Source organism: Zonotrichia leucophrys, chromosome 2 (genome assembly GCF_028769735.1).
Source record: "Zonotrichia leucophrys gambelii isolate GWCS_2022_RI chromosome 2, RI_Zleu_2.0, whole genome shotgun sequence".
NCBI classification, from domain to species: domain Eukaryota; kingdom Metazoa; phylum Chordata; class Aves; order Passeriformes; family Passerellidae; genus Zonotrichia; species Zonotrichia leucophrys.
The window spans coordinates 5,239,092-5,255,729 of record NC_088171.1 but is presented as its reverse complement, the minus strand read 5'-3'; the positions used below and the strand labels follow the sequence as shown (position 1 = coordinate 5,255,729).

Sequence of the window (16,638 nt, the reverse complement as noted above, 5' to 3'; positions counted from 1 at the left end):
CTACAGAAACCCTCTGATGCCAATGAACATTCCCTTCTAAGTGAGCACTTAGAACATGTGAAGAAGAGCGGTGCGAGCAAGGAGAGGACCTGCCAAAATTTGTGGTGGCTGTTGGGGTCCTGGTCTCTCCATGTGGTGTGGAGGTTGTGCTTCTTGCCCACAGAGAAGGAGCAAATCAACCAGGTGGCTGCTGAGAGAGCAGAGAGTGGTCAATTAATCCTGAGCCCTGGGCTTTGCAGTCGATCAGAAAGCCAGGCTGGGATCAATAAAAGCCAGGCAGGCTGCAGGGGAGAGGCTGTGCTCGTTAAAGAGAAGCTGTGCAGGGGGATGGCTGCCAGGGACTATTGATCCCTGCAGGCTGGGGGGAAATGCTGCATGTCAGGGGCTGGGGAGGCTCCTGGCATGGCCAGGTGTGTTCTCCATCCTCTGTGCAAGGCAGAGAAGGGGGTCAGAGATGGGCTGGGGTGAGGGTGGGGGTTGGCACAGTGGCTTCAAAGCCCTGATCCTGCCACGATGCCAGGCCAAGGTCATGGGATGATCTCCTGTCACATTCACATTCTCTGAAAAATCCCTTCACCCAGGATTTTTCTCCTGGGAAGCTGAGAAGCCTCAGAGAAAAGGAAAACAAATTCTTACCTCATTTGCTTCTCCTGTGTTGTGCTCACATGTGGAATGTGTTTGGAGATTGTTTACCCACAGGTGATTGTTCCATTGGATTCTGCTGGGAGTTGTTTTCACTCTTTGGCCAATCAGGGCCAAGCTGTGTCAGGAGTCTTTCTAGAGTCTCAAGTTTTCATTATTATCTTTTTAGCATTCTGTAAGTATCCTTTCTGTAAGTATCCTTTATCCTATCCTTCCTAGCTATCTTCTCTTTAGTAGCTTTCTGTAACCTGAAAGGATACTTAGAGAAGGCTAAAAAGGTAATTATGAAATATATATATAGTATATATTGTAGTATTACTATATGTAGGGGGATACAGTATGGGTAAGTGAAGGTGGTACAGAATGTAGTCCTATCCCCTAAAGAGTTGCAGCTGAACCAATTACTAAAGATTAGGAGCAGGCCTGATGTTAACAGGCCACACCTGTAGCCAATAATAAGAGTGATATAAAAGAGTGGATTGGTGGGAACTGGAGTCAGTTGGCTGCAAGAAACATCAAGGAGATACAAAACTCTGGCAATATGGAACCTTTGCAATGTAATGATAATAGAACTCTTGCAATATATATATAACAACAACTATATATTTGAAGTATATATATAGTATATACTATAGTATATTTTAGTGTAGTGTTCTTTAATATAATATAGCATCGTAAAATAATAAATAAGCCTTCTACGAACATGGAGTCAGATTCATCATTCCTTCGTGCCAGGGGCACCCCATGAATACAATAATCTCCCTCCTTCCCAGTTAGAGCTTGGTCCCTTAGTGTTAAAATCCCTGTTTGGAGCATGTTGGATCAGCCATGAGGTTGGTTTTGTAGTTGATACCTGTTGGAACTTAGGGCATAGAGAATATTTCTCTGTTTGTTTTGATAAGCCTTCATTTTTAAGGAAACATTGCTTTTAACTTTTGTTTATGGAGAGGGTTTCTAAGGCTTTGAGATGAATTGGAATTGATGAGTGCATAAAATAGATAATAGTATAGTTTATTACAGGGTGAACAATTTAGCATTTGGGGTTTTAGTATGGAAGTAGATAGAAGACAAGATGGAAGATTTTTGGGTGTTGTTTGGTGGGGTTTTTTCCTTTTTATTTACTCTATTTTCTGTTGTGTTAGTGGTATAGAATGATTAGCTGGGGAGAGCTGCAATGTAGATGTTGCATGATAGAGAAATAATTAGTTGTTGGTAGAAAAGTAGAAGTAAAGTATGTTTTAAAACAAGTTAATTGGCCAAAACAGCTGTGAAAGACCTTGGAATCCCAGTCCCTGGTGCAGATTCCAGCTCTCAGGCCAGGCTCCCATGGCACAACCTTGGCTTTGCAGCTCTCTGGTGTAAAGCTCCATTCATGGAGACTCCTTGTTTCTGATACCACATGATTTTCTCCCAATTGTTTTTCCCCCAGGAAATATTTTTTTTCTGAGACAAACCCTTCTCTGATGGCTTATTTCAGCTGAAGGTTTTACTTCTATTCCTCCTTTTTGGTTTCTGCTCATTCTCCTTCCTGTTTTTCCCAGTAACATGGAAGAAAGGGGCCTGAAGCTTCACTTTTCCAGATACACAGTTTTGCTTTAATTTCCCTCCCACAAAATCTTTGGTCATTTGAGGAGAAGGACAAAAATAAGGCAACAAAAACCTGCAGGAGGAAGAAATGACAACACTCTTCTGCATTGGTTTTTATTTTATATGTAGAAATACCTTCCCTTTGCTGTGTTCACTTGGAGGGGAATGTTCATTGGCATCAGAGGGTTTCTGTAGGTGTAATCAGGGTTTCCCCCTGATTCATAAATACACAGAGGACTGTCTGAGGACAGGATTTTGTCCTGTGGAAGGGAAAATGATGCAAGACAGTGCTCTCCCCTCGGTGCAGATCTTCATCCTCACAAGCAGGGCTGTGTGTGTGAATAATCCTGGTTCAGCCTCATCTGGGGAGCTGAGGATCCTTGAGACTGGGTCCCTTCAGTGCCCAATTTGAAAACTTGGATTTAGGCACAGAGGGGCTGAGGTGGGCTTTGGGGTGTGATCAGGGTGTCTGCAAATTGGTTCATCTCCACGATTTTCTCTGTAAAAATATGAGTTCAATAGACACAATTCTGTGCTGTGCAGACCCTGATAAAAATTAAAACCCAAGCAGGTGGGGACACGTGTGTTCTCTGGACACTTGCTTTGCTTGAGCTGTGTGTTACATGTAAAATAGATTAACTCTGAGCTGATGGGGCTGTGGTGTGTGACCTTTACTTTTAGAAGAGTACTTTCTAATCCTTTTGATTTGCTTCTTTGTTTTATTGTTCCAGAGGTTTGAGATCTGTATGGAAAATCAAAGCTATTTAATTTGCCAGTATACATTGCTGATTACTGCAAAAGGAATATTACTGCAAAGGAGGAAAAGGGACTGAGAAAAATACCAGTACTCAAAGGGGCTACAAGAGAGCTGAAGAGGGACTTCTTACATGGACATGGAGTGATAGGACAAGGGAGAATGGTCTTAAACTGGAGGAGGAGGGATTTAGATTTGGTATTAGGAAGAAATTGTTTCCTGTGAGGATGGAGAGGCCCTGGCACAGGTTACCCAGAGAATCCTGGAATCCCTGGAAGTGTCCAAGGCCAGATTGGACAGGGCTTGGAGCAACTTGGAATAGTGGAAAGTGTCCCTGCCCATGGCAGGGGTTGGAACCAGGAGATCTTTCAGATCCTTTCCAACCCAAACCTCTCTGTGATAACGTACTGCATGGAGTGTGCTGTCTGGAACATTTTGCTTATAAAAAGTAATTTCTGAGAAGAGGATTTGTTTTAAGATCTCAGTGGCTTCTTCAAAGGGCTGTCATGGATGGTAACAGCAGGACTCAGGCAGGTTCCAAACCTCTCATTGTCAGTACACATCGTGCTGGAAGGAACAGGATGGCTCAGGAGATTTTTCTGTCAAGTGCAGCTGCCCTGGCTGGGTCACTGGCTGAAGGAATCCTCCACTGAGCACCATGGATTTTGAACACAGATCTCTTCTCCCAGCAGCAGGGGCTGTGAGAAAAATTCTTGAGCAGTTTTGGGGTGTCATGGCCCAAACTGGGGGAGAAGAAGCCTTGTTTTTATGAAAAATCCTTTCCCCTTAGGATTTTTCCTCCAGAGAAGCTGAGAGGCCTCAGGAACAAAATGTAAACATTGATTATCTGCTGCTGTGGAATGCAACAGGTGCATCTGGGATTGGTCTCATGTAGTTGTTTCTAATTAATGGCCAATCACAGTCAGCTGGCTTGGACACTGTTGGTTCCACAAGCCTTTGTTATTCATTCTTTCTCTTTCTATTCTTAGCTGGCCTTCTGATGAAATCCTTTGTTATATTCTTTTAGTATAGTTTTAATACAATATATTATCATAAAATAATAAATCAACCTTCTGAAACATGGAGTCAGATCCTCAAGTGCTACATCTACAAGGATGCACAGTCTTAAATTGCTATTTTTTTACTTCCCTTGTGTGGTGTATCCTTTGGATAACCTGGGTGGAAAATGCCTTCAGGGCAGGGTCTTGTGTGTCTGAAATGGCACCAAAATCTAGCTGTTGTTTTGTGTATCCCAGAATATGGATCCAAGTTCCAGGGCAGTTCTAAGTGCAGCAGGTTGAATGTTCTGTAGTGTTTAGAGAAAACTATAAGGATGAGGTTGGGATGATCAGAGAAAACCTGAAATATTCCAGCTAACCTGTAATATTCCAACTCTCCTTTGCCTTTGAATCCCTCTTTGCCAAGCCTGCAGGCTGCCTGAGCTATCAGCACACATCCATTTGTGTTCTCACCATTAAAACAATCTCATTTGCTTTGCTGTTGTTTTTTACACTACCCCAGCTCTGGCCTCTGAAGCTTTTTGAAAATAACATTTACAATAATATTTTTAACAGTTCCGTAGTATACAAAACTCCAGTGCTCTGGCAGGACTCCCGGAAACTTGCTGAAAGTTAATGTGGTCAACTCTTAAAAAGGAGAGATTTTTTCCGCTTGACTCTTGCTTGTTAAACTCTCTGAGCCCAACATGTTCCCTGCTGCTTGAAAAAACAAGGAAAGTCCCAATTTTAGCAATGCTACTTTGAGTAGCTTTCCAGCCGAGCCCTATTTCGGGGCAACTGTGGATTATTATTTTTATTTTTATTTTTATTTTTTTTTTATTTTTATTTATTTTTATTTTATTTATTTTTTTTTTATTTTATTTATTTTATTTTTATTTTTATTTTTTCTTACAGTGGTGTGTCCCTACACCTCCAAACCAAAGTGCTAAGTTGTGCTCAGGCAGGAATAAGTTGGTGCTGCTTTCCCTGGAAGCCTGGGGGTGATAAACTGCACAGGGAGATGCTGTTTGCTTCTGCTGCAGCAGTGGCAAGGCATGCTGGCATGAAATCTGTGTTTTATGGGGGATGCTGAGCCTCTGCAGGGCAAGAAAAATTCTTTTTGGGGTGGGTGATAGAGGAAATCCCAAGTGTCAATAGCAGCTCTCAGTGCTGGACTGCACTCTTCCTGCTTTCCTAACTTAATTCCTCACAGTAAATCCCCTGGTCACTTTGTTTTATCTTCCCTTACATCCAGAGAAAATCACACTTCTCCACCCTCTCCTCCTCTGTTTTGCTTTCTGTAATTTAGATCCACAAAGGCAGGAGTCATGGATGTACAGACATGTCATAGCTCAACTGTTGTCTCCCTTGAGCTCAGTCTGCCTTAATCCCTTCCCAGCCAGGAGTGTGGGAAGAAAAAAAGAAAGGCAGGGATTAATGTTCGAAGTGGATTAATAACCTTGCATGCATCTCTCATGTAGATACTCATACCCTGCACTCATGGAGCTGTGAAGAAGTTGAGCCACTCTGCTAGGTTCAGCTCAGACAAATCAAAATTGATAAAAAATAAATTATGATAATATTGTTATATTACAATATTATAATATTATCATTGTTATATTATTACATTAATGATAATTATTGTTATCTTAGTATATAAATGATTGTGATATTATATCACAATTATTATAATAATAAATTAATTATTGATTAATTATTATAATATTCAAATATTATTATATTAATTATTATAATATCAATCCAATTTTTATAATATTATTATTGTTTTTCCCCATCTGTGCTGGGCTTTCCTGCAGGAAGTGGCTTCCAGCAGTTCCCTGAGCAGACTGGAGCAGGCAGAGTCTCTTGCATGCACATCACAAACCTGGAATACATTGCCCCAGCATCTTGCTGAGCACTCACTGCTTGGCAGGTGCTTACCAGGGAGATTTTGAGTAGATTTACAGAGTTCTGTGGGTGCAGTGGCCACTGGGAGCCCAGTTTCAGATGCTCCCAGGTTTTGTGTCCCAAAATGCCAGCGCTGATCAGGGAGCTGAGTGGGAGAAGCCGCTTGGAACAGCATCTGTAGGAAAAGGATTTTCCCTTTTTTTTTCCCCTCTTATTTTTTCCCCCCCTCCCTGTTTTTGAAGGGACATAATAATAGGACAGAATTTGTACTAGAAACAGGAATTTGTCCTTCTGGAACAGGAAGCTGCTGGTATGTATTTTTGGGAAGCCACGGAAATCACCAGCATGTGCAGTCCAGTTTGAAGGCTGCCTGTCCTCAGCACTGAGAACATTTAGCATTTTCTGCTAAAACAGAAAACCCTCCTTTCTCCTGTGTATCTGTGGAGATTCCCTGCCCTGTGTGCGTGTCTGGTTTGCTACCAGGGCTGGGCAGGGGGGTCCCAGGGCTTCGCTGGGGCAGAGGTGATGGAGAACAGCACAGGGAGGGCTCTGCTGATGGAAAGGTCCCCTGTTTTTTCCAGGGCTCGTTTGCACAGTTCCTGTAGATGCTTGTTTTTGTGACTAGATATGGTTTGGAAAGGTCTGGAAGGTCTCCAGGAAGACACTAGAAAAATCTATTGCTCTGATAAGGAGAGTCAGCCTGGGCTGTCCCAGGAATTTAGTTGATCCAGACTGTCTGCCTGTGGCCCTCACTGCAAATTATGCACACAGCTTAATTCCTGGAAGTGTCACAGCAGCTTTGAAAGCAAAAGTGAAGGATTGGGCTGTTTCCTGCCCTTGTTATAATCTTCTTGCTGGTTTTCTGCTCCCTCTCGATTCGGTGTTGCACAGACCGAGCAGTTCTTTCTCTAGGTAGGATTTTTAACCATTCAAGCTGTTTGGTTGCTTCCTTTTCTCCTCCTTGGTGTTGGAAATGTACAGAGCAGAGTTCCTGGTGGCCCAGGGCTCTCAGGCTGATGGTGCTGTGCTGGGAGGAAGCTGCAGGAGAAGGAAAAACCCTCTCAGGGCACTTGGATGTCTCTGCCTCTGCTGCTCCCTTATCACCTTCCCTTCCTGCTCGTCTCTCTCGAAATAGGTTGGATAAAAATCCCTGTGCTTGCCAGCACCGAGGCACCAGAGCTGCAGAAAATCATTTTAATCCATGCTTGGGACCATTCCTGGTCCTCCTCAGATTTGTTGCTGTGTTTGAATTGATTTGACCAAGCCAGGAGGATTTCAAAGTGCTTTTTCCTCCCATTTGTGGCCAGTGCCTCATGTTTAACACTCCAATATCCGTGTCAGTGTCCTGGATCTCTCACTGACTTCAGGGCAGCCTGCAGTGAGTGCAGGACAGGAAATGTCTCACTCCCTGTGCAAAGTCTGATCAAGTTTTTGAGGTGTTTCTCCCTTTTCTTGTGCTATCACACAGGTTTATGACCAGGAAATCTGAGGGCTTATCAGGCATCTAAAGTGGAATTTGATGATGTTTTCTATCACAGTGTGCTTTAAAAGGTGCCCATCTTTAGGTGGATTTTGCCCCAGCTAAAGTGGGATTTGATGATGTTTTCTATCACAGTGTGCTTTAAAAGGTGCCCATCTTTAGGTGGATTTTGCCCCAGCTAAAGTGGGATTTGATGATGTTTTCTATCACAGTGTCCTTTAAAAGGTGCCCATCTTTAGGTGGATTTTGCCTTTGTTCAGTCTAAAATGAGGCTTTTCATTAGTGAGCAGGACAGGCTCCTATGGGCTCAGGCCTGCTTTAGTTTATTGGTGGCCAAAAAACCCCCAAAAACCTCTCTGGGTGCAGGAGTTTGGCTGAATGCAGGGTGGCATTTGGCTGAATGCTGAATGCAGGGTGGGAGGTCACTGAGCCCCTTCTGTGCTGGTTTTGGGGGCAGATTAAAGGTAGAAACTCTGGAGGGCTCCTGGGCACACACCTCCCATGAGGGATGGATGTACAGGGCACTCACTGCTGCTGAGAGCTGCCTGTGCTCAGCTTTTTACCCAGGCAGCCAGAGGAAAGCTGGTCCAGCCTTGGGGAACCTTGGCTGCCATTTGGAAGGCCTAAATTTAGGTTTCTGCTTTGATTCAGCACTGCTTTTGCATGTCCTGCTGTCAGCCTGTTCCCTAAGTGAGTGTTACCCCACAGGGATGCTGTGGAATCTGAAGTGTTAAAGATTGTGTTGCTTTAGGGTTACATTAATCATGTAAAAACACATAAAAATATAATGTAATTAAAATGTTCTGCTCTTAAGGAAGCACAAATTGTTTACCCCAAGATTTTAAAGCCATTGACGTCCCAGGTTTGTGGTGTTACCTTTGGTGTGTGCAGAGGAAGGCAGACCCTGCTCTCCATTCCTAAATCAGGTTCTCCCCTTTCCCAGGTGATGGTGGGGACAGGCCTTGTGAAAAGTGGTCCATGACCCTGTTGTCATGTCAAAATTAACCTGTGTGTGTGTTCATTACAGGGTGGATGCTTGAGAGAGGAGGATAAGGCACCAGAGTCTGGGACCAGTGGAATGGAGGCCTGATGTAGATGGAAAGATGGGTAAGAACTGGATTCCCCTGGAGAATTCATTTTCTGCAGCCTGATAATTTTGGCTGGGACTACCAAATGTGCCAACAGACTGGGGGAAATTGCGAAGATGCTCTGACTGTTACATTGCTTTCTGATTTATGTTTAGCATTTTAGTGGCGCCAAAATTGGACAAATTTTCTTCTTATTCCGAGTGTGATCTGGTGGTTATGTTCTAGGTGGAGTCTCTCCTTGTATTTCTCTGCAGAGCATCTTCATTCCCTGCAGATCTTCTCCCAAGGAATTTTCTGTTTCAAACAAAGCTTGAATATATTGCTTTTCTAAGTGGTAACCTGGATTGCTTCCACCTTCTCCCTCTTCTGCTGGAACAGTTGTGTATCAGATGCTCTGAGGTGGTGAGGGAAACTTTATTAGGTGGAAATTATTTATAGTTCTGGAGGTACATCATGATTTCCATCTTATCTCTACAGATAAGAACTTTCTCCTAAAGAAAATACTTTATGTCAGGAATTGGCACCACTTGGAAGTGCTTAAATGGCTTCCTGACCTGGGGGACCCAAGAAAGGAGGAGAGATCTTGGAGGGTTCCTGCTTGCAGCTGAGCACTTCACTTGCACATCTGCAGCATTTACACAATTCACCCTAAACTTTTCAGGGATGGCTGAAATGATGCTTTAAAGAAGAAGAATTAAAAAGGAGATATGTGTTAAGTTTAGGGTTTGTTCTTGCAGATGTGTAGACTCACAAAATGGTTTGGGCTGGAAGGGACCTAAAAGATCATCTCATTGCAGCCCCCTGCCATGGCAGGAACACCTTCCACTGTCCCAGGGTGCTCCAAACCCTGTCCAGCCTGGCCTTGGGCATTTCCAGGGATCCAGAGTCAGCCACAGCTGCTCTGGGCACCCTGTGCTTCTCCACCTTCACAGGAAAGAATTTCTTCCTAATACCTAGTGTAAATCTTCCTTCTGTCAGTTTGAAGCCATCTCCCACTGTCCTGTCACTAACTGCCCTCATAAAAAGCCTTGTACAAACGTGATTCAGAGCTTGGTAGTGAATTTAGAAAATCAGTCTGAATTTAGAAAATGAAAAGTGTGGAGCCACTGCCACATCTTAAATGTTTATTCTCCCCTATGGAGAAAGGAGAAGAGTGGTATTTACCCATCCTGGCTTTGTGTTGTTTTTCCTTTTCCTCTGTTACCTAGAAGAGAGATTTTGTGGAAAGAGAACTAATTTAAAGCTAGGTTAAAAAAAAAAAAAAGGGAAGGGGAGAGAAGAGAAAGTCCAGATCTGCTTCTTCAATATAAACCATGACAAATTTCAGTTTAAAATCCCTGGTGACTAACCCCAAAATTTTTTGGAAACATTTTCACTTCGAAGGCAAAAGCCACTGCTTTGTCAAGGCAATGTGGGTTATTTTAACAAGGAAAGCTCAGGCTTGCCCTGAGCATCAGCAGGGAAGGAGTTGCTGGCTCCAACCCAGCTCTCAGGAGATTGTAACTTTGGTGATTTCTTGTACAGAGAGTGGCTGATAGAACCTGCTCAAGGTGCCTTCAGCCTGCAAATGTAATATGGGTACACCAGGGCAGCATTAATTGTGGGAATTCTGTGGTGAAGAGAGGCACTGTGGCTGGTTTTGGGGATTTTTGGAGTCTTGTGCAGGTTTGGAGTTGTGGGTGGAAGGGACTGTGCGTGTCCCTCACCAAGGTTGCTGTGGCTCTTCCCCAGCACCATCCACACCTGTGTGGGGTTAGATGTGCCAGGATGTGTCCAGGTGGGGTTAATTTGAGATCCTGAGTCTGCTCTGTGGGGATGAGTGAGGTGCTGTGTGTCCTCATCAGTGTCACTGAGAGGTGTTTGTCTGTGAAAGAATCACAGTGATAGCTTTGCTGATGCACAGGAATTTGGGCTAAATTTTGAGGGTTTCACTTCTCTGCCTCTTCCTCGTATATGTGTTTCTTTACTTCATGCTTTGGGATGAAGGAGTATTTTCAAGGAAAGTACAGAGAATTTGCAGTCACATCAGTGATTTCCTTCTGGAAATTTCCCTCCTCCTTCCCTTCACAGGAGATGTGTTGGATGAGGTGATCTCAGACAGCCTGTTCCAGATCTACCTTTTTTTTTTTTTTTTTTTTCCAGGATCCTATTTATAGCCTGCCCAGTGTCTCAGGGTTCAGCACAGGACTGTTCACTCCCAGATGTGTTCTAGGGAAGTTGCATGACCTTGCATGGAGCCCAAAGGAGGGGAAGTGGGGACTTCTGGTGTCTCTGTGTCGTGCAGTGCTTAGGCCAGCCCTGTGCAGCCCTGGCACCCCTGGGTGCTGCAGCATCTCTGCATGGGCCTGCTTGGGACCAGCCTAAATCCTTGGCACTGAGTCTTTTTATTCCTCTTACAGTTCATTTCCAGCTGCAACCTCTCCTCAAGTGTTGCAGACAACTTTTATGGAAAATCTTTTTTTTAGGATTTTTCCTCCTGAGAAGCTGAGAGGTCTCAGGAACAAAATGTAAACATTGATTATCTGCTGCTGTGGAATGCAACAGGTGCATCTGTGATTGGCCCATGTTGGTTGTTTCTAATTAATGGCCAATCACAGTCAGCTGGCTTGGACTCTCTGTCTGAGACAGAAGCTTTTGTTATCATTCTTTCCTATTCTATTCTTAGCCAGCCTTCTGATGGAATCCTTTCTTCTATTCTATTAGTATAGTTTTAATGTAATATATATAATAAAATAATAATCAAACCTTCTGAAACATGGAGTCAAATCCTCATCTTTTCCCTCAACCTGAGACCCTTGTGAACACTGTCACACTCAAGGGTCCAAGACTCTTTGTAATTTGGTCACATGAGTGCTTATGACACTTTTAAAGGTGTCTGCATCTTCAGTGCAACGCAGTGGAAAAACCCTGCCCAATAAGTATTAAAAATTGCTGTGTTTAAACATGACATCACAGCAAAAATAATGTTTTAAAAACCTGCACAACTTGGTACAAAAAGCACCAGCTTGTTTGTTGCTCAAGTTTTCTTCCTTTTGTTTTAAAAATGATTTAAGTGTTCTCAGCTGTGGTTATGAAATGTGTGTGTGCATGTGTGATGGTGATGATAAAAACTGCAGGAAGGCTGATCTGTTCTGCTCAGGGGACATCCATACAACTCAAAGGTTTAGTGCTTTGCTGGGCAGAGTGTGACTTTTGCTTCAGCAGAAAGGTCACCTGAGGTGTGGGAGCTGAGAGAGTGATGTTGTTTGCAGTATTGACAGAGTGTATGTGATTGCAGGCTGGGCTGGCAGCAGGCACAGCAGCTTGCTGGGAGCTTGTTTGAGCAGCCTTGGCCATCAAGCCCAGTTCCTTGGGGATTTTGGGGCTGCTGGAGCTGGTGGGGCAGAGCAGAGCCTGTCCCATGGGTGTCTCACCCTCCCATGCTGTGTTTTCCTCATTCCTCAGCAGGCAGTGCTTTCACTCTTCATTTCCTTATTGCTCTCAGCTTTCCCTTTGTTTGCTGAGAGCTTCCAGGAAGGATTAATTCATGTTGAATTGCAGCACTTTATATTATAATAAGACACATCAGGCTTTCTGGCTCAGGTTTTGTTCTTTTTGAGAGGTGTCTGAGTTCAAAGGTGCCCGTGGTCTCCTTCTCCCTTTCCTGGCATGACACTGCCAATTTATTTACAGACACGAACAGGATGGGGCTGCTATGGAAAGTGTCTTGAGCTGTTCATTTTTCAGCATCAGTCTCATTACATGATTATGATAATGGGAAGATGCTAACAGCTCACAATCTAGGCAGCAGGCCAGAAAACTTAATTTTACAATATACTTTATAGGCTTCTCAACCAATCACTCAAAGCAAAAGCATATTGACTGTAGTTCTATCTAACTACCATAAGCACATGTACCTTTGGTTAAAACAATGCTTGCTTATTTCAAATACAATACCTGTTTGTAAACGAAAATGCACAGAGCTCCATTCATAAGCTTAACCTTCTTAATATCTTGCTAGGTAAACTTTCTGCAGCTTAGAAAGCCATTCAGACCAGCACTAATACATAGATTTATTGTTCTGTTTGCCCTTATCTTTTCTACAGTTTAAATATTTTTTTTTCTGCTGACATATTTCAAAACTGCTGCTTTAGCACTGTTCACATTTCTACTGTATCTGAGGCCTGTCTTCTGCAGTTTTCCTAAAACCCTCTAATTTTATCCATTCCCACAATGGCACTGCACCCATTGTGCCCAGGTATCAAATTTAGGGCGCTCTGGGCAATGTGGGATTGGACCTGCATCACATCTGGGATGTTGCAGCTGTTGCTGCAGCAACAGAATAGGAATTCATGAGCTCTGGGCTGAGATTTTGAGCCTGGAAGTTGCTGGGCTGGGAAGGAGAACGAGTTCTTTATGATCCCTCAAATAACCTCCAGAAGTATCAGAGTCAGTCAGGGGAAATAACTTGCCAGTTACATCTCTTTGCTGGGTAAACATTTTTCCCCTTTCAAGTGTGCTCAAGAGAGAGGTACAGGTTGTGGGGAGAGGTAATATCTTTTATTAGACCAAATGACAGAGGTGGAAAAATCCAGGCTGCCTTTTAGGCATGTAAGTCCTTCTTCAGAAGGAGCAAATTTTAAGCTTAGCAAGGGAAACTGCTGGAATAATTGGCCCAAGTTTAATTCAATTATGTTAATCCATTAGAGGAAAATTAGTGTTTGTGGAGCAAAGGGCAGAGTTAGCAAAAAAAAGTTGTGAAAGTTTTTTGTGGGATGAGAAACCTGGCACCTTTGAAGTGGTGAGGAGTAGCAGAGCTACAGGCATGCAAAAATTTTCTTAAATGTGGTTAGTTTTGCTTTTTAAGATATAAGATTTTTAAGCCCCTGCTTGCAGCTCTCCTAGAGTAACTTTAATTCACAAAAGCAAAGGAGAAACAAGGGATTTGTCATGAGCAGTGTTGGGTTTATGGCTGGATTGTCATGAGCAGGGTTGGGTTTATGGTTGGGCTCAAAGATCCTGGCTCCTGTTCAGCATCACTGCCTGGGTGAGAGTGGCAGCAGCTGCTTCCCCAAGCTCTGCCCTCTTCAGCAAATCTTCCTCCACCAAAAGGCACCCAACTCCAACCCAGAGATTTTCCCCATTAGCCAGGAAGGGGTGAAGGCTCTGAGGTGGCTGCACCTCCATGGGTTGTGCTCCTGAGCTGCTGGAGATGGGGAGCTGAGAGAAGGAAGGAGAAACACTGTCAGAATGTTTTCCTGGGGGAAAATTGGCTTCTTAGCTGGGCTTTGCCACCCTCCTGGCATGTGGGGATGTAGAGGTGTGAAAAATGCCAATCACTTGTTTTTAAAATTTTAATAGGAATAAAGTGGTTATAAAAATAGTAATATAATTAGAGTTATGATAATTTGGACAGTTTGGATTAGTACAATATGAGACAGTAGAAACAAAGAGTTACAGATGTCTGGGTACCTTTTTATAGGCAGCATAAGCCCAAAAAAGGACCCATGTTAACAGAGGATTAACCCTTAAAAACAATAACCTGTTGTATATTCATACACCTCATACATGATGCATAAATTCCATTCAAACACAGGATTCTGTCTGGGCAGTGTCAGCTTCTTCCTCTTAATCCTAATGGTGTCCTCATGGCTGAGCAAGGTGGGAAGAAGTTCATTTCTTGTGACAATGGAGCAATAAATTCTCTTTCTCTGAAAGATTCAGGTGTCCTCTGGCTGCTATCTCAGTGTGAGTCCTTTCTTTAGGAAAAAAGTGTCTTACATAGCATAGTTTCTAGCTTAACATTATCTTATAACCTAAAACTATATTTAAAACACTACTTAAGAGAATTAATACAGCCTTACTTTCTAACACAACACGTATAATATTCATTGTAATATTTGCCAAAAGCCAATCATAAAATACCCATTTTTCACAGGAGCACTCATGGTGATGAGTGTGCCCAGGGATGGGCTGAGCAGGGTGAGCAGCAGCTCTGCCAGGGGCTCCTCTCCCCTGGAATTTTACTGTGCATGGATGGCTATTTTGGGAGCGGAGGCTTGTGGTGAACCGCAGATGTAACCTTGCTTTCCCTCCCTGCTGAGCTAAACCAAACACCTTCTGCATCCCGAGTCCTTTTCCATTGCAGAAGTCCCTGGTGAGCCTCTGGGCTGAGGGAACACGGGCATTGTGCCATGGCACAGCTCGTCAGGAGAAATTCCTTGTACCATTTGTGGCCTGACCACTGAAACTTCCACTTGTGATCAAACCTGCCATCCCAAATGCTTTGGGTTTGGGGTTTGTGAGGCACTGATCCCTCAGTTTTAAGGGCACTGAGGTGCAGTCCCAGCAGCTTTGCCTTTGCTTTTGGTTTTTCCTGGGGAAATTCAGAGGGCATTGAAGTTCTTCATGATCTCACTCTGGCTCTCAAATGGGTTCTGCCATAATACATGAATTTATGTGCCAGTTTAGGCTCTTTTGCTGTTTTCTCAATGCTCTCATTAATTGGCTGGAGCCTTAGCATGTCTGAGTTACATTGGGGGTGTCTGCTTGTTTGTGTGCACGAGTGTTTTAGAGACTGGTTGGGTTCTGTTACTGGTGATTTGAATTTAGTTATATATGTGATACATATATAACTAAATCAAGTAGTACTATTTTTAGTACTATTTGTACTAAATAATTTTAGTACTATATTAGTATTTATTATTACTATTTAATATTTCAGTATTATTTTATAATAGTATAGCAGTAGTATTGTAGTATATTAGTATTATTATTTAATATTATTTTAGTATATTTAATAATATTTTAGTATATTTTTATCAAATAGAACTAATTTTTATCATTTTGAAAATAACTGCTTTTTTAAAACAGATTTTTGCCTTCCCCTCCAAGCCCATTTCTGAGCTCTGATTTCTTGACTATTTTGTACAGGGTTATAAAAGGAAGGGTTGTTTTTGATCTAAACACAGTCTCCAGTTCAGCTGTGCAATTTTTCCATAGGAGGCAGGAAGTCAGTTTTACCCCCAAGGAAAGGGTGTGTGGGATAGTGTGTAACTGTGCCCTAAACCCACAGATGTTTTGTTGGACACTCTGTGTGATGGACCTCTGTAGCTGTCCGAAGCCTCTGATGGGGGTTTGGTTTTTGTTTCTTTTCACAAAGTGAAATAAATATCCAAACCAATGTCATTTCTGGAGAGCAGGAGTTGAGCATCAATTTGAAGGGCTGAGAATCAACAATCTCCTCTACCTCTGCCCCCTTTAGCATCATAATTCCCTGAGTAGAAGAAATGTGCTTGCAGGAGCCCCCAGCACATCACAGCGCCGCTTTCCTATGTGAGTTTGTGTGTCCTGAGCTCCAGGCATCAGTGAGCAAACTGCTGCCAAGAAATCCAGCGTGTCAGGAGGGATTTCCTCACTTCCTCCTGCAGAATTGCTCTGCTCAACCTGCTGGGCTGTGCCCTGGCCTGGGCTGACCTTGGCATCCCTTGGGTGGGGTTGCAGAGGGAGAACAGCAGGATCCAGCTGCTGCTGGGGAGCCTCTGCTGCCTTGCAAAGGGAACATGCTCCACTGCTGTGTGTGCTGGCTGCTCTGGAGGAGGGGAATTGGATCATTTTTCTCTTTATCAGACTCCGGACACGGCTCCAGACAGTGGCAAAGTGCTTTGTGCATGTGGGCTGAATTTATGGGGAGGTTTGTCTGGATCTCGCTAGGTGGGTGCAGGCAGCACTGTGCTTGCCACAGATCAGTCACAGACAGCCCTTCCAAGGGGGTGAATTGCACAACAGCACTCGTAGCTGCCTCTCAGAGTGTCTGGGTCCCTTCTTTGCCTGCTTGGAGGCTTTTGTTACAATCCAAATCAGGCTGGAGAACCTCAGCTCACTGGGCTCCTTCCTATTGACTGAGGCAGTCACTGATGGTGTTTACTTACTTATTGATCCTTATTAAGAATCAGAATAATTTCATTTAGAAAAGACCTTTCAGATCATCAAGTCTTTGTGGGCTTGGTACCTTGGCCCCTGGTGTCTTGTGCATGGCCTGCATGCTGGTGGCTGCACCTGCCTGTTCATGGTGTTTGCAGGTACTGCAGAAACCCCAGGGCTGGGACTTTCTTTGGCTCCAAACTTTTTGTCTCCAGGCTTTTCCCCCCTTTGGCTTTTGGGGAAAAGGCAGCATTTATCTTCACCAGCAAGCTCTTTGGT

The 16,638-nt window shown here is 43.5% G+C and overlaps 1 protein-coding gene across 3 annotated transcripts in view; it reads left to right on the top strand.

Annotated features, from left to right (window-relative positions):
• LOC135443550 (mitogen-activated protein kinase kinase kinase 3-like) overlaps positions 1-16,638 on the top strand; it is an 83,188-nt gene that overhangs the window by 15,827 nt on the left and 50,723 nt on the right. For all 3 annotated transcript variants that reach the window (XM_064703840.1, XM_064703838.1, XM_064703839.1), the window contains exon 2: positions 8,397-8,476. In XM_064703840.1, coding sequence (XP_064559910.1) covers positions 8,473-8,476 — 4 coding nt within the window. In that variant the 5' untranslated portion in view covers positions 8,397-8,472. The remainder of the gene's footprint in view (positions 1-8,396; positions 8,477-16,638) is intronic.